Genomic DNA, 25,142 nt, shown 5'->3' with positions numbered 1-25,142 from the left:
TATTGGTGTTTTCTTTCAACAATTGCGATATTAGCTGAGCCCTCTGGTCAGTAATAGACGATTTAGCATATATAACAACTAAGTACCTACCTATTTCATACATTACATTAGGTATAAACCTAGGATTTCACCTTCCGATCTAGGTAGAGAAGCAATAAACGATGTTATCGGAGTCTGGTTATAAAAGTACCGTGGCGATAAGTGCTTCTAGGGGTATGCTACTTTGAATTTATTACCAAACAACTTTCTTGTGCTTAAGTAGGTACAGTACCTAATGTGTACCTATATGCTATCTGGTTATTGATTAGGTATTTATTGACACTCTTACCTATATAAAATATTATTACTACACTTGTAAAAACTATAAATGTAACAAAGTCAACTTTTACCTACTAATAAATGTTTTGAAAATATGGAATACATCCATAACTCCAGGAACTAACGCTATATCGCGAAAACACATTTTCGCTTTTATTATTCAAGAATTACCGTTCAATATCGAATTTAAGTATTTAATAAGTAGGTATGTATTTAATTAATTGATTTTAATCGTCTTATAATTAAATATCCAGTTGTTTTAAAACCGGGACCAATATATTTTATATTGTCCATCAAATTCAAGAACGCGAGAACATTTAAATTCCTATCTCAAGGACATTAATTAGTGATGACTATTCACACAATTATGAATACTAATCTATTACTAATTTATATTCGATTATGTTTAAGATCAGTCATTTAAAATTCAATATAATTAAGGTTCTCGATATTGTCACCTTACTTATTTAAGCAATAAAACTTAACAGCACAACTTGATGGCACACGATCTGCCAGCCTATTATGGATAGCTTTATCCATCTTTATCCACGTGATAAAATAACTGTCACTGTTTAACACCGTGGGAAAGAAAGTGACGGACACCGTTTTATCACGCTGTCACGTAGACAAGAACGACCATCATATCCGCACTGGGCCCGTTTCTTAAAAGCTTGTAACTTGTAATGCAAGCGGATGTCACTTTTTGACAGCTTTTGCTAGAAAGGGACTTCCACTTGTATTACAAGTTACAAGCTTTTGAGAAACGGGGCCTAGCCCTCTGAGGGGCCTACCGCGAATACCGAAATTCACAAATTGCGGGCATCTTTCTTTTTTTCTCAACTTAAGGCGTTATATTAGTGACAGATAAAGATGCCCGCAATTTGCTAACTTCGATGTTTGCGGTAGGTAGGCTCTCAGAGGGCCTACCGCGAACCACGTCGTTCCTTCGTCTATTTACCTTTCTATAGTTTAAATATGAACATAGATTATAAAACTTTATTGCTGTCATGTTGTTATTATATACTATGTACTATTATATATTCAGAACAACATGATATCCTAAAGGCTCTTGCTAATTTATAGAGATGCTAAATAGAGCGATAGAGGCAGATAATGTAATTTTTCGCGGTGGGCTCTCAGAAATCGATTTAATCGATAACAATAAAGACTTATTACGCATATAAATAACTTGTTAAAACTACCGCATCTCACTTTGCATTAAGTATACATTTGATATCCATTTTTAAGTTTAATTAATTAAAAATGCTTTATAAGGCCGTGAATGGCGGAAACGTGAGCAAAATATCTTATCATAAAATCGTATTGTTACTCCCTTTTACAGCAGGTCTTACGGGTATTCAATTGAATTTACGCGGACATATTAATTAGTACTTTGTTATCCGTACTAATTAAATGTAAATTACATCGCCTGATAGTTTTATAACGGTAACTATCCAATTAACCTGCAGACCTCTCGTAATGTATTTTTCACTACACCAGCTCGTAAAGGCTCTCTTTATACCTACTTCAAAAACAAATGAGAAAGTTACATTAGATCTACAAGAGTGCCAAATCTGATACAAATTTTTAATTGTTTCCTCATGTTGGATTTTTAAGTGATGATTTTGAATGATACCTAAATATATTTAAATAAGTAACGTCCATTTGAATTTGACTTATAAATATTTTTTTAAGTTAGTATTTTCCTCACGTTGTTGTGGTGAAATTTTTTGTGATGCACTCGGGAGCAAAGTTGGTTTAACGCTCGTTGGTTTAAGCCTTAAAACCCTCGCTACGCTCAAGATTCGACTTTTCGAACCATCAGCTATGCTCGTGGTTCAATTTTCAAGACGACGAGGGGTTCCTTGCACACTTCAATTATCAAACTAAACGTCATTCTAGATCTGTGGGCGCAGTATAATAAGTGTATAGGTGTGTATACAATATACATAGGTATAGCGCCGGCAACTGGGCCGTTTAGCATGACTTGGATTAGTTGCATTGTCGCGCGCGATTCTATGCTTGAAATCGCGCTTGACATGTTCGCGCGACAAAGCAAGTCATGCTAAGCGGTTTACGCGGTATCATAGTTGAGGAGTATCTTTTCTCTCTTATTCTTCCTTGGCCCTTATTCGACATGTACAACTGTCAGATTTCGCGTCATTTGAAATTCAACTGCTGAAGTTCATTTGAAGTTCATCAAGTGCTGAAGTTCATTTGGTACAAACAATAATTTAACAAAAAACAACTTTGTTTTATTATTACTTTAAGGTTTATAATGGTTTGGTTTGGTTGTCACCTAACTGTGGATTGCTAATGTCAAATTTTGACAAGTAATGATTCCAAAGGTAGACTTGGTTCTCTATGACCTTCGGCACCATCTTGGAGTTTTTGACGTGCGAAAGGGTAATTTATAGCAAAGAGTAAAACTTTTTTTTTTCAGTACGTAAGTTTACATGAATTAATGACATCTTGTGAGCGATAGACCAACGAATGCGCTGTAGGCGATGCGGCGGCGAGTAGTGGAACTTACGTGACAATTTCCATCAATCAAAAAGGGACTACATTGCTGATGGTCGATAAAGGCTATTAATAATTGAATTTTAACAGCAAGAATGCCTTATTGACAAGCGATCTTTTTGTTGAACCCACACCTACACGTCAAATAATGCTTGCTCCACACATTCTCCTATAAACGCTCAAAATTGAAAAAAAATGAAACAATTTACTCATCACCTCTCTCAACTCAAGCTGCCTATTTCTAAACCACGTTAATAAACCACAAGTTGTACCTTAACACATTTCGTAAACCACATATTCAGAAAAGTCCGTATTTTATTACTAAGTGGAACATGAATAGCTTGTATTACTTTTTTGGCATAAAAATAATCTAAATTAGTCAAAATATTTTGACTAAATATTGCGCTACTGCTACCTACTATATAGGTACCTACTACCTTAGTAACTTGGTAATTTTGTCAGTCACCAACTATTTTGATGCTACCTACAAAGAGCATCAAAATAGTTGGTGACTGACAGGTCAGGCTCCGGTCTTGGTAAGTAATATAGTCAAATACGGTCATAAGACCTAACATTACTACCAAGACCTAAAAGTACCTATTGTTTAATATGTATCTACTCAGAGATGATTTTTAATTAAAGGAGATTAAATACATATATGTTATTCAACTACAAATAAAAAAATTTGATCTATTTCAGTTTACACATTTTTTTTCGTTTAATTTTAATAAAACATTAAAGTTTTTAAGCATTCAACTTTATTTAATTTTCTTCACTTTATTATTTTCTGATATTTAGGTAGGTATGGTGTTTCAGGTTGGTAACAGGAAATAAGAAAACCACACCTCTCCAAAAACTCTGCTGGTGATTCACATCTGTAAGTTTAAATATGAAACATGATAAAAACACTTAAATTAAAAACTTAATGTCTGGGAGACCGAGTTTTGCTCTGGAAACATATAATAACCCAAAAATGCGCGTTTTCCCAGAGATAAAACCTAGCTAGATCGATTTTGCGCCCCCGTAAACCTCCATATAGCAAATTTCATCTAAATCCGTTTAGAGCCGTTCCCGAGATCCCCGAAATATATTATACATATAAATAAATAAATAAATATACAAGAATTGCTCGTTTAAAGGTATTAAAACTTATAAATAAATTATTAGCCCTAAATCCTGGTAGTGAGTGTAGTGACCTACCAAGTGCGGTAGGGTGCCCTTCTGCAGGCTGGCCGCTTGCCCCGCTGGATAAGAATGCTGATCCGCATCATCAAAAGCATACAGATATAAAGCGCTTTGACAGCTCCTCATAGAGGCAACGCGCGCTAGGCCGCACGCCATAAATCTAAGCTAAAGTCTTAAATTCGAGATCATGAACATGAAATATTGTTCGCTATAATATTAAAATCATAGGTATTAGACCTATGATTTTACTATTATAGCGAAAAGTTAGCAGGAGACGGCCGTGCCGTGGTCGTGATAGGTACAGCATGCGTGGACCAGACAAGCAAACTCTGAATTATGTCCCTACCTATTTTACTATACCTTTGTTCACCATTATGTTCACCTATGTATATTTACTCTTCTTTCCAAGATAATCATCTTTTTCAAGATGTAACCCGTATAATCGGGCTGTATAATTGCCTCAATTTTTTTTACACAAAGTTGTATGTAATCTTAATTCGATAATTAATGATGTTTTACATATTTATCATATACTATTTAGCAAATTTTTCGTTGTTTATTTCGATTGACGTGTTTATTATTTTCGTTACTATGACAGCGTTTTTTTTTTCTTTTTTGGCATTTACTACAGTAGCCAGTGTCATGTCGATATAAAAACACTTTAAAAATGGAAAGGTTGAGTCCTCAATACAGTGACATTATAACTCAAACAAGAACCATCCAAAGGGGGGTGGGGGAAATTTCGTTATCTGCCTCTCTATCACTCTTGCATATACGAGCGAAATTTAATGGTGGCAGATAACGAAATTGGTTTCGCGGCAGGCCCTCTTTAAACAAACCGCCTTGATTCATCAATGTTATATTTATTAGGAACAAACGTTGCCTGCCGACTGTCCTATATATTATACTACTCTTTGCTGCCCACTTCTAGCGCTGACGGTACACCGCGAAAATCAGTAAAATGCTGCAAATGGTGTTAAAGGTCTGAAAATCGGTACGATTGATCTTTAGGACATTTGAAACAATTTGACCCGAAGCGCCAACAAATAAAAAAAACGAGAGGAGTTATGACGTCATGTTTTTTTGTATGAAATAAAAAAAATGTTTAGAAACCTATCGTGTATGGTATTAAACGAAAGGGCTTTCTGAGCCAATGCTAAAAATATATCACATAGTTACATTTCAGTCATTTTGTTTAAATTATAATAAAAATAGTTTTCAAAACATACCAAGTTTGGGCTTCTCCAGATACAATACCATAATTTTTTTTTTTTGTAAAATATACCTCAAATTATCCCTAATATCCTCATATCTAACCCTAGCAATTTTGAAATTATTTACATTTAGGTTTTTTTTTTAATTTTTCTATTTTACAAAGTGTAATAATAGCCCTGCCGAATTACTCAATACGAGTAATAATGTCATTCGGGTAAAATAAGAGTATTGAAACTTGCTTTTTCTACTCCCGTACTTTTATTTGTCATTTAAAGGGTCGTGCACACACCTTTAAACCCCTAACTTATAGTTATCAACACAAGTCTTTAGTCTATTCCCCAAAAAAATATTTGTGCATACACGCAGTATCTTTTTGGCACTTTTACGATACTTCGTGTAATCACCACTTAAAAAATATTGTATGGAATACATTGTTTCCAACCTAATTTTAATTGTCATTTCTGACAGATGAGTAAACCATAGACATGTTTTGGTTAATGGTACGATTATTTTCATCTTTATAGGGCTGTATCTCCTAAACCGTGCGTCGTAGCACAAAAATAATCAAATTTTCGTTCCCCTTAGAAACTCCTAAGTAATATTTAGAAAACACGAAAAACAAAAAAAAATAAAGAATTTTTTTTTATAGGGTTGTATCTCCTAAACCGTGCGTCGTAGCGCAAAAATATTAAAATTTTCATTCCTCTGTAAGAAACCCTAATTAATATTTAAAAAAAAAACAAAAAAGAGATTAAAAAAAACAAAAAAAACTTTATAATGCTGTATCTCCTAAACCGTGCGTCGTAGCGCAAAAATAATCAAATTTTCGTTCCCCTTTAAGGAACCCCTAAGTAAGATTTAAAAAACACAAAAAAAGAAAAAAAAAAGAAAAAAAAATAAAAAGAGGAAGAAAAATATTTATAGGGCTGTATCTCCTAAACCGTGCGTCGTAGCGCAAAAATAATAAAATTTTCGTTCCCCTTAAGAAACCCACGCACTGAACAACCTATCACATTAGGACATGAAACAATCATCATAATCCATTTTTATTATTATTTCATTGCATTTCAAAGTAAGTGCTTGGTCGTAGAAAAAGTATTGTATGCAACGTTGTTTAACCGAGTCAAAAAATACTAGTGGCGTCTTTATTAACAATTTTCGGTTGTTGTTTGTTGTTATTGTTACTCACGCCACTCGCCTTTTTTGACCTCTCTTAAACAACAGTTGCATAAAATACTATTACATGTTCCTTTGGTAATATCTAAGCTTTAAGTAAGAAAAAGTTCTGATGAGTGGGGGGTGGAGAACTCGGGAAAGGGGGGACGTTAAAGGTGAGTTTTTTCGGTTAATTCTTTCTTAATTATTACATAGACAATTTTTACTACGACTTATAGATTCCGAGATATAAGCGACTTTCTGAAAAAAACCGTTATATATTAATTTTATGCTTTCTTTTTAAATATTTAATTGAGAGATTCATAGATCACACTATGTAAAATTGAAAAATAAAAAAAAACCTAAATGTATATAATTTCAAAATTGCTTTATTAGGGTTAAATATGAGGATATTAGGTATAAGATTAGAGGTATATTTTACAAAAAAAATTTTACCGTATTGTATCTGGAGAATCCCAAACTTAATTGGTATGTTTTGAAAATTATTTATATTATAATTAAAAAAAATACTGAAATGTAATGATGTGATATATGTTTGGAATCGGCTCAGAAAGCCCTTTCGTTTAATACCAAACACGATAGGTTTTTAAACAATATTTTTTTATTCCTTACAAAAAAAGATGACGTCATAACTCCTCTCGTTTTTTTTATTTGTTGGTGCTTCGGGTCAAATTGTTTCAAATGTTCTAAAGATCAATCGTACCGATTTTCATACCTTTAACATCATTTGCAGCATTTTACTGAATTTCTCGGTGTACCGCCAGCGCTATATAGGTATACTTGGTCAACCAGATCTTGACAGTAGAAAAAGTCGGCAATTTTGAAAAATGTAGGCGCGAAGGGATATCGTCCCATGGAAGATTTGAATTTCGTGCCTTTTTTTACTGACAAGATTTGGTTGACCAGCTATATACATATTATACTACTCTTTGCCTACGCCTTTGCTTTAAACTTTTTTTAACAAGTTTTCACAGACAATTAATAATTTGACATAGACACATCAAGGCGGTTTGTTTACAAAGGGGCCTATCGGGAAGTGCGAAAATCGAAACTCAGCTATTTGCCTCTTTATCGCTCGAATATGCAAGAGTGATAGAGAGGTTAGATAACAATATTTCTAATTTCTGACTGTATTTTTCTTTAAATATTTTCAAATATAATTAAGTTGCGTTGTTTTATCACAAAGTTAAAAAGACTTAAAAGACCACTGTCTGTATCATCACCATCAGATCAACTCGATGGTAACCATAAAAATATTGTATTGTCACCCATATTACATATTATGTACTTATGTAAATTTTCAGCTTCATTGAACACCCGAGAAGTGGGTCAAATCTAGACACGCGGTAGCGTGTCCAGCCAAGTTCAAAGAAAAAGGAACTGGCGACGCAGCAACCGTGTGTAATATTACACGAACCATTTCGAGCTACTTTTGACCCCTTCACAACTTGAAACCTACTTAACCTACACACATGAAATTTGGCACATGTATTCAAGTCCCTTAGCTTGTTCAAAATACAGTATTTCATAAACATAGCTCAAACAGTTATTGATAAATTAACGTTTAAAAACCGGCATTTTTGTGACTGACTGACATATAGATCAAAAACCTAACCCACTTCCAGGTGACCTAGAAACTTGAAATTTGGCATCAAGGTAGACGTAGGTAGGTGTATATAGAAGGAAAAATGTGAAAATTGGAAATGATTGATATTTTGATGGAAAAAAAATAATTAATACTTATAGACCAAAAACCTAACCCACTTCTAGATGACTTAGAAACTTGATATTTGGCATCAAGGTAGAATATTAGGTGCATATAGAGGGAAAAATCTGAAAACTGGAAATTATTGATATATCGATGGAAAAAAACATACTTATAGACCAAAAACCTAACCCACTTCTAGATTACTTAGAAACTTGATATTTGGAATGAAAGTAGACTATAAGGCGTATACACTTTTTGACAATAAACCGCGCGTTAGCGAGGGTCTCCTTTTCAGCTTAGGCAAACTGCTTTCATGATGAATACTATAGTAATTTCTGTACAAAAAGTAATGATATCCCAACAAAAACATAAATGTGAAATGAGAGCGAAGTTCAATATTGAGAATACGTGTCGTTGTTGACTCGCCGACAAAAGAATTGAGATCTATATGGGTGCCAAGTTCTGTGCTGTGTAGAAAATCCTGAAATTATAAAGGATTTGTCTTGGCTAATTTTTACGTATAGGCATATAGGTAATATATATTTTTCTGTTAGTTTTTCAAAAACTTGGTTTGTTGTTAAAAGGTAGACTATTAGGTGCATATAGAAGGAAAAATGTGAAAACTGGAAATTATTGATATTTCGATTGAAAAAAAATAATTAATACTTATAGACCAAAAACCTAACCCACTTCTAGATGACTTAGAAACTGGATATTTGGCATCAAGGTAGAATATTAGGTGCATATAGAGGGAAAAATCTGAAAACTGGAACTTATTGATATATCGATGGAAAAAAAACTTATAGACCAAAAACCTAACCCACTTCTAGATTACTTAGAAACTTGATATTTGGAATGAAAGTAGACTATAAAGCGTATACAAAAGAAAAAATGTGAAACTGAAACTTTTTGGCAATTAACCGCGCGTTAGCGAGGGTCTCCTTTTCAGCTTAGGCAAACTGCTTTCATGATGAATACTATAGTAATTTCTGTACAAAAAGTAATGATATCCCAACAAAAACATAAATGTGAAATGAGAGCCAAGTTCAATATTGAGAATATGTGTCGTTGTTGACTCGCCGACAAAAGAATTGAGATCTATATGGGGGCCAAGTTCTGTGCTGTGTAGAAAATCCTGAAATTATAAAGGATTTGTCTTGGCTAGTTTTTACGTATAGGCATATAGGTAATATATATTTTTCTGTTAGTTTTTCAAAAACTTGGTTTGTTGTTAAAAACTAGCCAAGACAAATCCTTTATAATTTCAGGATTTTCTACACAGCACAGAACTTGGCACCCATATAGATCTCAATTCTTTTGTCGGCGAGTCAACAACGACACGTATTCTCAATATTGAACTTGGCTCTCATTTCACATTTATGTTTTTGTTGGGATTTAATTTGCATGATTTGATTGGAACCACATTGGAACAGACAGACAACCAACGGGACAGATAAAACTAAGTAAAAGCTTGAAAAAATGTGGCTTTTTGAATTTCTATTGCAACTTCAGATGAAAACGGGGTCTCTATTGTTTCCCAAATAGTTTTAAGCCATAATGTATTGTTTGCTCGAATTTTCGTTAGTCATAATTCAAATTCATTTAGTTCAGAAACGCGTCACTTTTCAGGATTGCCATAAAACAAATCTAACCTAACCTAACCTATCTATAGGATAACCTAACTAAAATCTTGAAATGTTAACGGTTTCAGTTTTATGAGTAATGATAATATGACAAACAATACATTATGACTTAAAACTTTATGGGAAACAACGGGACCCCATGAAAACGTCCTTATTGAAGCATAAGGACCCTTAATTTATGGAAAGCCACATATAACAACCAATTCGAGGCTACTAGGTGGCAAAATACGACTCAATACGAGTAGGTAGGTCAAATACACGAGAGTATTAAAATAAGGATTTATATTTGGCCAAATATTCTTGTGACAAAGTTATTTTTCCTCGCGTTATCTCGATTTTGCCACGGATCATGAGAACCTATTGTTCTCTTGACAATTAATCCCAAGGATTGACGTAGGCACTAGTTTTTCCGAAAGCAACTGCCATCTGACCTTCCAACCCAGAGGGTAAACTAGGCCTTATTGGGATCTGTTAGGCTGTTAAAGTTTAAAGTTACCTACTCGTAAGTCTCGTAACACAACATATAAGTTTCACATAACAAAATTACTTACATATATATATTATGTACCTAAACATATTACTTTTCTAAAAAAAGGACTGAAATCTAGTGCTGCGAAGAAACGGTATTTTTGTTCGGCTTTTTTGTTGCTATTTTGGCATATGGATACATGGTAGAAGAAGTAAGTATGGAATCCTCCTCCGTTTTGCGTGGTCCGACGCACCTGGCCGGGTTTTCGCGATTTTCCGTCAATGTCTGTCAATACCTTATTTCTTACGAACACCTAAAATAATAAGTTTAAAATTAATCTCAATGTCTCCAGTTTGCTGTTCATTCAAACTGACAAAATCCAAATTTCTAAGGCAATATACGACCGCTGTCTTATATAAGCCATTAAAATTCATCATGAATAACCCCACGTTGCGTTGTTATAAATTTAATTAAATAAATAATTATTTAATTTAATTTATAACAACTAATTAGGCATAGCGTCTAATTTAGAATATGACACAGGCACTAGTTCTTACGAATTTTACCTTAATTTATTAATCAAAGGACCTGAGGTAAAAGTGAGAAGAGGTTAATAAGCAGATGCACCAGCTAGTCGCCGACGCTCCGCTTCCCCCGGGATTAGCCCTTAAGCCTGCACCTAATAGACTGGCTCATAGGGGGCTATGAGCTTGCTGTTGCGTCAATTTTCATTTTTAGAAAAAAAAACTAGTCTACTAACTACTAACAACACAATAAATGCTTATTTTGCCGCATTCTTCACTATCTCTCCCTATTTCACTGCCATCTAACCCAGAGGACAAAAATATAGCTTATTGTGGCTACTGGCTACTCCGTCTTCCTCATGACTCATGATATTTTACTTCACCATAAAGTAATTGGTGTAATATCAAATGATATTTTTCACACAAGTTACAAGAAGTTCATTGCTAAGAGCCGGGGTTAGGACCCACGACGATTGGTTTAAAATTTAAACTTTATATATAATTTGTTACCTAGTAATTATACTAAATCTGTTTTCTTTTTGACATTTAGTGGTATATGTATTGCTGTATGTTTATTGTCAAGTTTTTTTTAATTCTGGACAATTGTCATATATTCGTTTTCATGATAGATCTACACCAACGCAACTGCATGTCATGTTCTTGCGGTTTATTTTTATAACGCCAAGATCGAAATTTGACTGTTAACTCCATCTTGCGTCGAGTAGAGGAATCAAAAAACTATAGAAAATAGAAATGCAGTTTACTCTATGCCATAGAATCCCCTTTTAAATGTCATAAATCCAAACATGGCGGCCATACCAATAGACAATCAAGTCTAGCGATGAAATGATTTGTTTACATGAGATTCACTGACAGATAATGATCTTTACCTATTCGACAACCCACGATAGTTCAGATTCAAATGAACTTCAACATGCGACGTCAAAATTGGCATGTCGAATAAGGCCCCTTGTCGTATCCTTATGTTATGGCTGAGGGACGTGACGACTGTGGACACTCTTCGCTTGACTTAGAGCTCATTTAGACGGTGCGAGAACTCGCATGCGAGTTTCATTACATTGCGTTATTTGATCGGTTGGCTGATTTGATGTAACCTCAATGGTCCGCAATGTAACTAAAATCGTATACGAGTTCGCGCGCCGTCTAAAAGAGCCCTTACTCTTGACTGTGACTTACTCTAAGAAATTGGTGACATCCCGCTTGCTGCACCGCGACCAAGCCACTTGGACGCTGTCCGCCTCAAACACCGGTGTCATGATGTGCAACGTGGATCCCTCTCGCCTACTGCAGCCGATCTTCTCTGTGTCGTGGTACAGACCGAAGCTAGAACAAGCATTTATTAATACATATTACTATAGGTACAGAAGATTTACTCTCTAACAAAACGCGTTTATTATACGACAGATATGACCGCTAGGTCCGCTAGGTGGCGCAAGCGCGAGCAGGCGTCCGTTCCGTAGCGGTGCGCGTCAACTACTATGGCTAGACACCACAATTGGTGTGTGCCGCATGTACTTGTAGCGACGCAACGAAATCGCGGAGTGAGCCACGCTGACATATTCGTACCAAACATGTTCGGGCCATACTGTAGGTACATTATGTTGGTTCTAACACAAAAACACATAACATCTATACAAAAATACATTAAAAATATACAAAAATACATTTAAAATATCCTTAACACCTTGGTGGACACTACGAGTAGACTCCTATAGGCGTAATCCCATTGTTCTTTCTATTCGAATGATGCTATCTTAACCTTTAGTGACTGGTTTTCCAAAAATAATTTACGTGTAAACCCTGATAAGACTAAATTAATATTATTTAAATATAACTCGAAAAAGACAGACAAACTTGAAGTATCAATGAATGGAGCTGTCATAGATGTAGTAGACCAGATAAAATGTCTCGGTGTACGCATTGACTCCCATCTAAATTGGAAACCTGAGCTGGAGGTTGTCGAGAGCTCTATTGCATCAGCATGCTATGCCTTACGGTGTCTTAGGGAGGTCATGGGAATAGATCAGCTCAAGACAGTCTATTACGCTTTGATAGAATCTAAGCTAAGATATAGCATTAAACTCTGGGGAAACAGCTACCAGTATAATATTAACAGGACTCTTATAATACAAAAGAGAGCAGTTCGTACAATGGTTCGCATACCTCCATGGGTTTCATGTAGGCATTTTTTCAAAGACTTAGGAATTCTCACGGTACCCAGTTTGTATGTCTTGGTGCTGCTCACAAAGCTTCTTAAGAACGAGTCTTGTGAAGAGCAATATGAACGCTTACTGACGCGCACCAAAAATATGAAAGTTAAGTTTTGTCCTAGACTCGAGGTTGCGGCGCATTCCGCTAGTCATCAAGCCATAACCCTTTATAACAGATTGCCTACTGAACTGAAAATCATTACAGATCACTCGCTGTTTCATAGGGAATTGAAAAGATTTTTATTGAGAGGTTGCTTTTACACCGTAGATGAAATGTTTGATAATCTTTAAGATTTAGGAAAATTATAGCCTACCTAATATTAGATATTACCTACATATTATTAAGTTTTTAATAATTTTAGTTTTAAGGCATGTATGTATTTCAAACACAATACCTGTATTGTTTTATTGAATAAATATATGACTATGACTATGACTATGACTATTGTGTCTGGAGTAGCCAACCAACCTGTTAATAGCTAATCATCGCCTAAATTCCCTTTATTATGAACACTGGTGAAAAAAACCATTCAATTTTGCTTTACGATAAAAGTCATAACCATAAATTAGGCTATAGTATCCTTAAGAGTCTATAGCGTAAAGTATTGAACAACCAACTTAGCTAAAACCCTAAATGGCGCAATAATCGCGGAGCGTGATGGTAGGTACTTATTCATGATGAATATTTGAGTACATATATGTATGACGTACAAAGACTATCATAGGGATAATAATATAATAAAATAAAATACAAGATAATATATAATACAAGAAACAATAACAAGAATTATTTTATTCATAAAACAAAAATAGAATTATCACTGGTTAATAACATTTAATCGCCATGTCATTGTGTGTCACAATGATACATTACATCGTTTATTGCTTTATTGATGTAATTATCAGGCGTGATGGTCACACACGAACGGCCGACCGTGTTTAATAAAATAATAACTACAGTCATACCCCGTTGTTAATTGACAACACTTAAATCTTATGTCAAAGAGATAAAGTCTACAGATAGGTATGGCCAGTTGAGAGGGTTGGTATTTAGCACTATTTACACGTTTATAAGTACCGTATGTAATACCGGGAGGGGCCTGTAACAGGATCAATAAACTAATCTGTAGGCTGTACTCTTCAAACCGACCAACAGTTTTTCAGCGACGTTTAAAAATAACTTGTATTGCGGATTTTGTTATGTTTAAAGCGTGACAAGCACCGTCAATTACACTGATGATAGCGTACATTGAAAATACTCGTAATATTTTATTAGTATGAAAAAGAAAAAGTCTAAAGAACTAATCCTTCTTCTATTTCAATAGTTATCGCCAACAATATAAAATAAGTTTTAGTTTTAAATGCGCGTTACATGTTACCTGTTTATTATAATTATGTATATTTAAGACATACTGTTTAACCTATGATAACAAATAAATAATTTGGAATTTGGAAAGAATTCATAATTACCTAAACAAAAATTTACAAAGGTTTTATCGTTTGACGAGTACACAGTACCTACAATCAACCGTAGTTCTATAGAAAGCGACCAACTTTTTATTTTTGTCAAAGTGACTTACACCCGCATCCTCAGTGGCTTTGGTCGCTTTCTGCATTGATAAGAAAATGGAGTTGGTCGTTTTTAACTACGGTCTGTACGTTTTAATTATTTGCCCGTGTAACAGGAGACACCCAGTATTAATAATAAAGTAATTCATGATCGCCTAGGTTATCGCAATAGTAATTAGTTGGGCAACTTGGCATGCCGGCGACATACTCATCCATTGATAAATAGCTATTAGTTGTAAATGGCAACAACACATGACACGGTACCTATTTAATTGATGTGTTTGTCTTTGGGTCTTACTTCCCTTATATTATTGAGATTATGCACTTACACGTTCTAGACGTCCGATTCAGACTTATCGACTTCTTACGGTAATGATTTTATTTTGACACGACCTTGAAGATCGCTCACGTTGATTGGCGCATGTGAAATGAAGTGAAAGTCGTGCGTTAGTTGCGCCAATCACCAAGACGATCGTAAAGGTCGTATCAAAACCGTAACAAGTTGTTAATCACGGGGCGTAGAAACCGAAATTCGCAAATTGCGGGGAGCTTTCTCTTTTACTCTCATTAAGACGTAATTAGAGTGACAGAGAATAATGCCCGCAATTGACGAAATTCTTGCGGTTATAGCCCTGAGTCTAACCCCAGGTTGAGTACCTACAAATAGTTCGCGGGCGCAGCATGGTTTCATTTTTATCGCTTGTCACTATGCCCGTCACTTTCGCACTTACATATATAATACTTGTTAGAACGTGACAGGCATGGTGACAAGTGATACAAATGCGACCGTGCTACCGCCGCAGCTTAGGCATCACACCTATCTATGTCCTCTTTATTTTAGCTCGACTAAGAGCTCCCTTTGCCTGTCTTGTCGTACGCTTTTAAAACGGTTTTCACAAAACTGAGGGCACTAGTTTTTACAAATGCACATCTCATATTCTAAAAAATTAGGTTTTGTCGAGTACGAGGGAAACTTGACTGTTAGATCTTCTACTTCGTTCTACTTTACTAAATAAAGAAGTTTACTAAAGAGTAATTTATTCATGTTTAATATCGATAGACAAAATTACATTTCTCTTTTGATAGAATTATAATTTTCATTAATTTATCACCAATCAATGCTCCATACTAAAACGTTCATCATATTTAACTTGAGCTATTAGACAGTTATGACCTCAGAGCCAGAGCGAGAGACATCGACAACCATTCAAAGGCAGATAACAGAACCCTTCAATCATATCCTGTAGAACTTTCTTCGAGTCCTTTATCAAGACCTTTATTAGCCCATTCATTATTCTTTGCTCGAGATAAGCCGAACAAAATACTTGTGTGGGCCGATAGCTCCACGTCAATGCACCTCGGCGCATTGTACTCTCCGAATGATGCATTCATGTGTCTAGAGTGAGTTAGCGCGAAGGTCATTGCCTGGTGCCTGTTTGCACTTACATAATCGTGTTTATATTATGATTATGCTAGTTGTCTAACCGCTCCTTGTGCTTCAAACAATTGTGTAATTTATTGTCAGATGCGCTTATTAATTCATTTGTTTCCTGTTGCATTATACGTATAGCACGTCACGATTATGAAGATGGATTTCAGCAAGTATACATACTTGTGTAACGCAAAATGTGTTTTGTATTATGCGTATTTTTGTCGCGTTTTCACTTTACGCTCAAGACTTTGGGGAAGCAACAAGCACTTATTCCAAGTTCAGTGGTGCGCCAGATCATTCAAGCTGCGTATCATTATACAAATACAAATTATTTATTGTTTGAATGTGAGTGGTTATAAATGGTGGTAGGGTTAGTATTTGGTTGTAACCAAATACGGTTAGTATTTGGTTGTAACCAAATACTTGTGATGTAAGCCAGAATTTGGCGTACAATACTCTGACTCTCAATATGCACCTTGTATCTCAATTAGTACGAATCTGGAGATTTAATCAAATTAATGAATGTTGAATTGCTGAAGAATGAAGTGTGTAACTCGATCTGAATGAAAGTAACCTTGATGCGGTCCCAATAGCAGTGAGTGACTCAGCCGCCGTTCGCGGTCAAATAAACTGGATGGTGGATGCTGCATTATTTTCACACTAAACAAACTACCGCTTACCACTTAGTTACAAAATTCCAAAATATCGTAGTTGCGATTGACGATACGTTTATAAATACGAGAACGCGCAATGTTTTTCTAGCACTAGATTTTTCCGCGAAAGTGATGAAAGATCTAAAAGATGTGCTGCGTTTTGCAAGGAGCTTAAATGTATATTATTCTATTAGGTATACATACCTCCAGTTTAAATTCGATGTTTGGGACATACCTAATGATTAATTTTAGGCGCGTATTCATACAAACCATTAGGGGACTTAAATTTGCATTTGTGGTATAGAGTTACAAAATCATTGAATATCAACAGTTTATCAAGCTTGTCGCGGTCTTAGGTCAGACTAGGTTAATTAAATTTAGCATTACATTTGTGAGCATCATTAGTTAAGGGAAATAACGTTAAAGTTGTTAACCTTGATAACCTTTTGTCCTGATATTATAATTAAAATTACAACACGTCACGTTACCTATATTATTTATCAAGCCGTATGCCTTCTTGTCAAGTAATAATATCAACAAAAAATGCGTTTAATAAGAAACCCAAGTCACATCGAAAACAAGCATTTGCAAATCAGTACAAATAAATGATACCTAGTTTCTCTATTTTAACATCTTCATCAACATTTCTTTATGAGAGTCACGTAGCGTATACTGATGAATTAACTAGACGTCCAGCCAGACTGTACGAATAAGAAGTGTAAATTAATACAAAATCAAACAACTGTTCTTAGAGTTTAGAGTCTTGCATTATTCAAAAATAGACATCCAGACAACAATGCATCCTTTGCATTTTTATGCAATAGTTAGGTACACATTTTGAATTCCGGATGCCGTGTTAAATTATTATGACTATTTATAATATAAACGTAATCATGTCGATTTTGTTATGGACGGAATTTTTGACGGGTTGTAAGTTGTAAAATCGGATCTGCAAGAGTAGGTATTCTCTGGCTGACTTACTTCAACGAAAATGTTAGTAACAATACTGACTCGGACTGCTGCGACGGTAGCACGCTCGTATTTTTATCGCTCTCACCATGCCTGTCACGTTCTAACAAGTATGTAAGTGCAAAAGTGACGGGCATAGTGACAGGCGATAAAAATGGAACCATGCTGCGCCCGCTGGACAGGATAGAATACGGTTTAGCTGTGAGAAGAGCAGGCGGAATCGCTTTGTGTGTCTCTATCTCTCTCCCATATTAAAGTTACAGTGACAGTTGCGTTTCGATCGCTACGGAGCGTCAGCGATTGTCACGTTGGCTACGCGGCCTGGTGGGAAGACAAAACGGTGTATTATCTGATAACTGACCACACTCTTGGTTCGGAAGTCAAGGTCCTTTTTGGATTTAAGAAAAGTGGAGTTCTTTTGTGTTGTCGCTCAGACTCTGAGTGACTAAAGGAGTAAAGGTGGAGGTTCGCGCCCCGACAGAGACAAGCGACCGAGACAGAAGATCGCGACCGGAGACCGCGACCATCATTGACAGAGCGTTTCTGTCTCCTGTCTTTGTCTCGCTCGCGAACTGTCGCTTAGGTATATGTTGCCTATCGTCAAGTGACGGTCACGGTCTCCGGTCGCGGTCTTTTGTCTCGGTCGCTTATTAAAGTAGGTAATACTGATACTGACTTGTGTCCAAGCTCGTGCGTGATGGTGTGCGCCAGCATGATGCCGTTGTCCTCGTTGACGGAGCAGCTGCGGTCCGGGATGCACATGCCGGCAACGTGCGCCACTCCCAGGGTGCTGGCGACAAATACATTTCATTAATATACATATCTGCCTCTACATTTAATCAATTGTTCTTTTCTTTTGTATCTTTTTACTCAGGTGTGCCAATAAGTATTCTATTTATCTATGTATCTATCTGCCCATTGACGTATATCTCGGGACTGGCCTTACGGGCAATAAGAATGGGGCATGAGTGGGGCCAGTATAGCGGTGTGACACCGCTACAACGCGATTGATTGATGAGTTCACATCACGCGCGCGATTGGTAGCAACTAGTTGCGTTAGACTGCAAGATTAGCTCGAATTCGTGAGTGACACCGCTGAACTAGTACCATTTTTAGTGCCCGTAAGGCCCGTCCTGAGATATACGATACGAGATATATACGTCAATGTATCTGCCTAGTAAGCTTAATGTGTACTCTTAAATCGCGAGACACCGCAACAATAAAGAATTTTATATCCTGCAGTGGATGAGTTGATCTTGACTATCGATTTAGAAAAAAAAAAGTGTCCCAAAATAAATGACAGTTTTGTAACGCATTTTCACATAGATTTTGTATGGACCGTTACAAAACTGATGACACCCAAAATCTGTATGAAAAACGAGGGACACTTTTTTCTTTGTCTCATTCAATAGTACTCTTGATTCTGAGTGTAAATAACCCAAAAGTTGATGATTTTTCGAAAAAAAGCCACACACAATATTACGAGAGCCATGTAACTTTAACCAAAACCGGTCGATCGTCCACAAATAAACGCTGTTTACACTATAGTAACCGCGATAGTAAAGTGCATACGTGTGTATGAGTTTATTAAATTTATTGTATGGGATTTATAGAGCCCGCCTTCCGCGAGCAGTGAGTCAGGCGACGCTTATAGAAGTCTATTCCCGGCCGTCTGCTGCCCGCGATACGTTTACATCGATATGGGAAAAACGTTTGTTGCTAAACCAAATTGAACTAGCTCTTTACTTTGAGTTTAGTGTAAAGAACTTACGCCACATTGCTATATAAGTGAATATAGCCGAAATAAGCGGTCTGGGGCGCACTTCTTATACCTATACTGACTATACTGTTAATTTAACCTCGTAGTTAATAACAGGTATCAAATCTATTAGTAAACCTTTTGTTGTTTACAATTTATTCTATATGTTTACATATGTGAAAATACATGTCTAAAGTTAAAATTGGACTATAGATACCTAAGTATACGGTGCCGAAGAAAAACCACAAGGCCCAATAGGCACTGCACACATGTGAAGTAATGTGCTCTCAAGAACGAGCGCGAAAACTAATTTAATATTGATACAATATTTAATGCGGGCAATACTTGTGTATTGTTCGAATGGGTGCAATTGTTCAAAATTCCTAATCCATTTTTCGTAGGTACATGAAAGTTACCCAGCCATACGTCGGCATAACAATTATAATAAACCGTGAAGTGAAATTTGCTGGCTGTGCCCCCAGGACAAAATTACACAAAGTGTTAACGCATGTTAAACACAGCGATCATTTAGTTCGATTTTGCAGCCAATTTTCGCCGCTGCCCCCAATAACCCACGCTTCGGTAATTTGCATGGCTAACTACTCAGCGCTGACATGCAGTTAAGTTGTTCCTCGTATATTCATACATACTCAATTACTCGAACATTCATCAATAATTTAAGAGCTGTCTTAGGTGTAGTCTTGTCCTCATAAATAGTAGGCGTCCATTTTCGTCTGCAAGTGATGCCGTACACAACATCATATGATATATTAAGCTTAGAAATAAATTAAAACTGGAAAAATTTACTGTCACACTGGTATTACACTTCTTAAACGGCTTAAGAAGTGTAATACTCTTACGGTAGATGTCGCTAGGCGCCTCTCTAAGGCGCATATGGTGGAAATATTCGCTGTCCTCGAGTGAAGTGTCGGTAGCTCAGTTGGCAGAGCGATGGGCTAGCGATCCAGAGTCGCAAGTTTGAGTCTCGCCCGCGAGAGTGAACTTTTCCACTTTCCACTTTAAATTGATTTCTAACTTTTTTGGCATCGCATTTGACATTTTATTTATTTGTTTTATTTTTTATCATAATATAATTTGTTAAATGCCAACCATGGTATTACAAGGTGTTAACATAATATGTAGCTTATATAAAGTGTAACATCCTGCTAGGGCGAGACAAATCTTATGTTAACTTAACCTAATAGAGAAAACAATGTAAGCCAGCACAAAATTACTGGACGTCGAAAATGGCCTGAATCGCTTCGAGAAAAGGATGGTACGGCCGTGCCTCTTTGTTTTGCTCGACTTGGCGGGGGCACTGCCGTGCCCCCAGGATAGGTACATTCATCACGACCACCACCAAAAGTATAATACAAGTCGAAAGACGCTAAGATCATTTGCCCATTGGTTACTTTCTCTTTTGGTGTTATCAAACTGAGGGAACGACTTCTTATCACGCACGCTAAACTACTCTCCTATCTATTATCTGTAATTATCTCGTGCAAAGACTTCGTTAATAAACATGAGCTAGTTCATGAATTCAACTTTGTCTAATAGAAACTAACAGATTCCTTGAACGGAGTTCGCCGACGATACTTAGTTCGTGAAACTTATCGTAAATAATCGAGAAATAATATTAATATGAATAATATGACAGCAAGATGCAGTGCTAGCCCAGTATGAGGTCTTAAGGTGAGACTTTTTAGTATAATGTACCGCGTTGCGAATAGAGCTTTAGAACATTCTGTGAAAACTGTGAAAACGGGACCAATCTGTATTGATATGGTATGTCCGAATGAACGAATAGTGGCGGATAATTCCGAAAGCTGACTCTTACTACAACGGAATATGAGTGATTTTACAATGATTTTCGAGATTAGCCGATTTCCCTTACATACAATCAAAAAAAGAATTTTCAAAATCGGTCCAGAAATGACGGAGATATGGAGTATGGAGTAGTAAAGCATAGAACCGAATTGATAACCTCTTTCTTTTGAGATTTGGAAGTCGGTTAAAAATAGGACTATCCCTTTTGTTGTTTTTACCTACTTATTTTTATTAAAGGCGAGTGAGTTAAAGCCCTCTCCTTAAGCTTTATATTTACGGCCCAGTTAAAAGGGTTTCTTGCGCAAATTTATAAATACGTAAATGAAACGCATAGTAAATCAAAATAAACAGTTCCCGTGTTACGACGGTATTGAGAATACACCATAAATCTCACTGTTAGCGCGTAAAAATGTAAATAACTTCTATAGAAATATATTTTTTAATATTTCCGCGTAGGTACCAACGTGTTTTCAATTACGCCGTAATTGAAAACACGTATAAATATTTGTGCTTGACACTTATCGTATAAGTGTTAAAATCGTTAATTAATTAAAGCCTGTCAAGTCTGGTTACCATCTCGCATATAGGCTGATTATAGGGGGGGGGGGGGTATACGAGTAAAACGTGGCGAGAAATGTAAATGAATAAAATAGAAAGAGTGACTTAAAAAATTTGGCATCAGAGATATAATACACTTATATGGACAAATTTAGTGCACCGCAAAAAAAAGTTTTATTACTAATTTTGAAATCACTTTAGGCCCATGACAGATATACCCAACACTAGCTGCGCTAAAGTACTCCTTTCCAAGTTGTAACATGACATTTACAAAAATAGTAGTACTATGTATGGTAAAATTGGAAGCAGTAAACACTGTGACAATCGTAAACATAATGTGCACATTATTTGGGTGCCAATCAATGGATGTTTTACCCTACACTCCACATTCACTTTCCCTTTAAGTACCTATATAATTATGTATAGCGGTTCCATACATATATGTCGCAAATGCGACATCAATTACATGTGATGTATTCTGATTGGGTACAAGAGTGAGGGCGAGAAAAGTTCTCAGGCCAACCATTGTAAATTGACCTCGAGATAAGGTTGTTGTTGGTGTTGTAAGGTTAAGGCTGGCCTGCATATTGGGGCCTGTTTGCATTGGTTTTGCCGAGACTCCGACTCGGTGAGCAAAAGGAACGTGAACAGTTCTTAGAAAAGACATCAACGGGTGCCATTACGCCCGACGCTGGGTAAAGTGCAAAAAGGAGGTTTATGTCAGATGTCAGGTTTAATTCGAATAATATTGAATTGAACGCGTAAAGACGCGATTTATGTACGTTCTGAGTGCGGTTTAGTTGAAATTTAAAGTTTAAATCGATGTTATATTGAATTGCAATGAATAGGTACTAAACTATGAGAATGTTAAGATCATGGCTACAGATGTGGTTAGTTCCGGAAACATTCCAAAAAGTTCGAAAACTTCTCGGGAATTTCAGGAAATTATCACAGGCAGTATCACAGGAAATATAACTTTCATTTTGGAAATGAAACTTGCTACTCCAGGGGTGTTATACTAGCAGTCGGAAACAACCTGTGTATATTCCTGATAAAAACGACCTATAGAGCACTTTCGCGAATTATAAAAAATTGATAGCACGCCAAAACATAAATCTGAAACGGCAATAAGTTGAACGTGCGCATCATCATAAAATGGTAAGTTCACGGCGGAATTCTTCGTCCGGTTTATTTTAAACTATGCCCGCCTGGCGAAAGAAAAAAGAAAATTATCTGAATGATTACAAAGGAGGCGGAAAGCTCGTATCCATAACTTATTAGTTTTTTGTTGCATATGTATATAGTATGTATAATATCTGGGAGACCGCGCTTTGCTCGGAAAACATATAAAAAATCAAAAATGCGCGTTTTCCCACAGATAAAACCTAGCTAGATCGTTTTTTCGCCCCCTAAAACCCCAATGTAGCAAATTTCATCGAAATCGTTAGAGCCGTTCCCGAGATCCCCGAAATATATATACATATATAAATATGCAAGAATTGCTCGTTTAAAGGTATTAGATTAGATAAAGGGTTTCGTACCTTAAAAATAGAAACCCTAATAAGGAAAGATCACTTCTTTATCCGTCTTACCCCTTCACGTGTTATCATATTATCAAGTGGAAAATTGGAAATAAATAGAAAATTCTTAATTTTACCTACTGTTATTCTTAAAGCTTTGGAAAAATCAAATCAAATGTATTATATGGGTATAGGTATATTGTAGTCTGGGTACCCACAACACAAGCCTCCTGTGGGCCTTAGTCAATTTGTGTAAGGGTGCAAGATACTAGGTACTCACACCTGGAACTGACAGGTACTAGGTATTATAGTTTTTCAAAGCACATACGACATTTTTATCTCAAGGCAGGGCAGGGCTCTGAGGGCCTACCGCAAACCACGTTCGACGTGTTGCCTCCCTGTCGCACTTGTATATTCGTACGTAAGTGTAACAGGGAAGGAACACGTTTAACGTGATTCGCGGTAGGCCCCCAGCTCTTTTGTTACGAGCTCACGTGTGGCCCTTCAAAAGCGGTGAAGCGTGAACTTTGATTTATTACGCGAATTAATCGAAGTGAGCGCAAGCCGCTATTAGGCGCGAATTAAATTAATTACATGTCCAATAAATTATTTGCCCGTTCATTCGGATATTGGAAAATAAAGCGGAGAATATGAGTATTGAGTATACGTGGCTGGAGTACAGATAGGATAGGTATTTTTTTTAAAGCGTGTACATAAGGGAAGGAATGGAAAAATATTAACTTTTTAAGATTTTTGAAGTGAAAACTTCTTTAGCGGCGCTGTGCACATTTTGAGGTGGGGAAAAAATGTTAAACTCGAGACAGCGTAAGACGATCACGTGACCGTAAGACGGACACGTGACCTGATCGAAAAACTGTTACATGTAATGTCATTGAGTTTATCTTTATTGATTTAAATGCCATCTAGTGACTTTCGCTCTAACTGGTATTAATATAACTAGACTGGTGTGCTTAGGGGTTTCAAGTAATTAACGCTAACGCTAGATGGCGTTAACCTCAATTATACATAGTGCATTTTGCAATAGTCATTGAGTTTTCACTTCTGCCGGCACTCCCTGAGTGCAACCCGTTGTTTTTTTTACAGATACGTCTGGCGGAGATACAGGCCTAATTCCCGCCATACATTTACAGATTTGTCCAACCAGACATCTGTTGATAATAATATATCCCTAGCTATTCTGATCCGCTTCGTGTATGATTGTAGCAGGTATGGGGCACAAATGACACAATACTTGTCTGACAGTTGACAACCGTCTAGCTAGTATTATTTTATTTTATTTTATTTATTTAATACCACAAATATGAAGACAAGAAGACAGTTCTAATAAGTAAATTCCTTTTTTCTCCTTGCACCATTTTTACATGTCTCTGACTGGCCCGATGGTTGATGGTAGAGAATGCCATTAGGCATTAAGTCCACCATTTGTACATTATTTTTGTGTTTTGTGCAATAAAGTTTAAATAAATAAATATGGGAGATGCCTGTCTTAATGTTAACATACCACAATAGCCTTATAATTCTGTTATTTTTTCATTATATACAGGTTTATCATCTGGCTACCTTATGATCGGACGCGGCACATTGACTTGCAGTTTATATCTACTCATAAATCAATCAATACACTGCTTAAGACGACCTCACTGACTTAAATCTCTGCACTTGCATTTAAAGACATAGTCGAATGCTAAGTAAGTTTGTGGGTGGTATATTTTAAGCGTAAAAAGCTTATTGTAAAGAGCTCCAAGCTTTGCGGGAGCGGCGAGTTCAAACGGGAGAAAGCTGCCAACATAAACCGTTAAAAACGCCCTATAAATATTTATAAGTTTCGATCGATTACAAATTGTA

At 36.2% G+C, this 25,142-nt stretch overlaps 1 protein-coding gene across 1 annotated transcript in view; it reads right to left on the bottom strand.

The window, feature by feature from the left end:
* The window catches only part of LOC134656247 (A disintegrin and metalloproteinase with thrombospondin motifs 7), a 123,820-nt gene that overhangs the window by 9,753 nt on the left and 88,925 nt on the right, over positions 1-25,142 (bottom strand). Inside the window, exons 8-9 of the mRNA XM_063511753.1 lie at positions 18,289-18,402; positions 11,956-12,102 (exon numbers count right to left, since the gene is read on the bottom strand). Of these exons, the coding sequence (XP_063367823.1) occupies positions 11,956-12,102; positions 18,289-18,402 (261 nt within the window). The remainder of the gene's footprint in view (positions 1-11,955; positions 12,103-18,288; positions 18,403-25,142) is intronic.

The sequence above is a fragment of the Cydia amplana genome, chromosome 18, assembly GCF_948474715.1.
Source record: "Cydia amplana chromosome 18, ilCydAmpl1.1, whole genome shotgun sequence".
In the NCBI taxonomy this organism is placed as follows: domain Eukaryota; kingdom Metazoa; phylum Arthropoda; class Insecta; order Lepidoptera; family Tortricidae; genus Cydia; species Cydia amplana.
The sequence above is the reverse complement of the archived record's forward strand: the minus strand, read 5'-3'. Positions and strand labels throughout refer to the sequence as shown.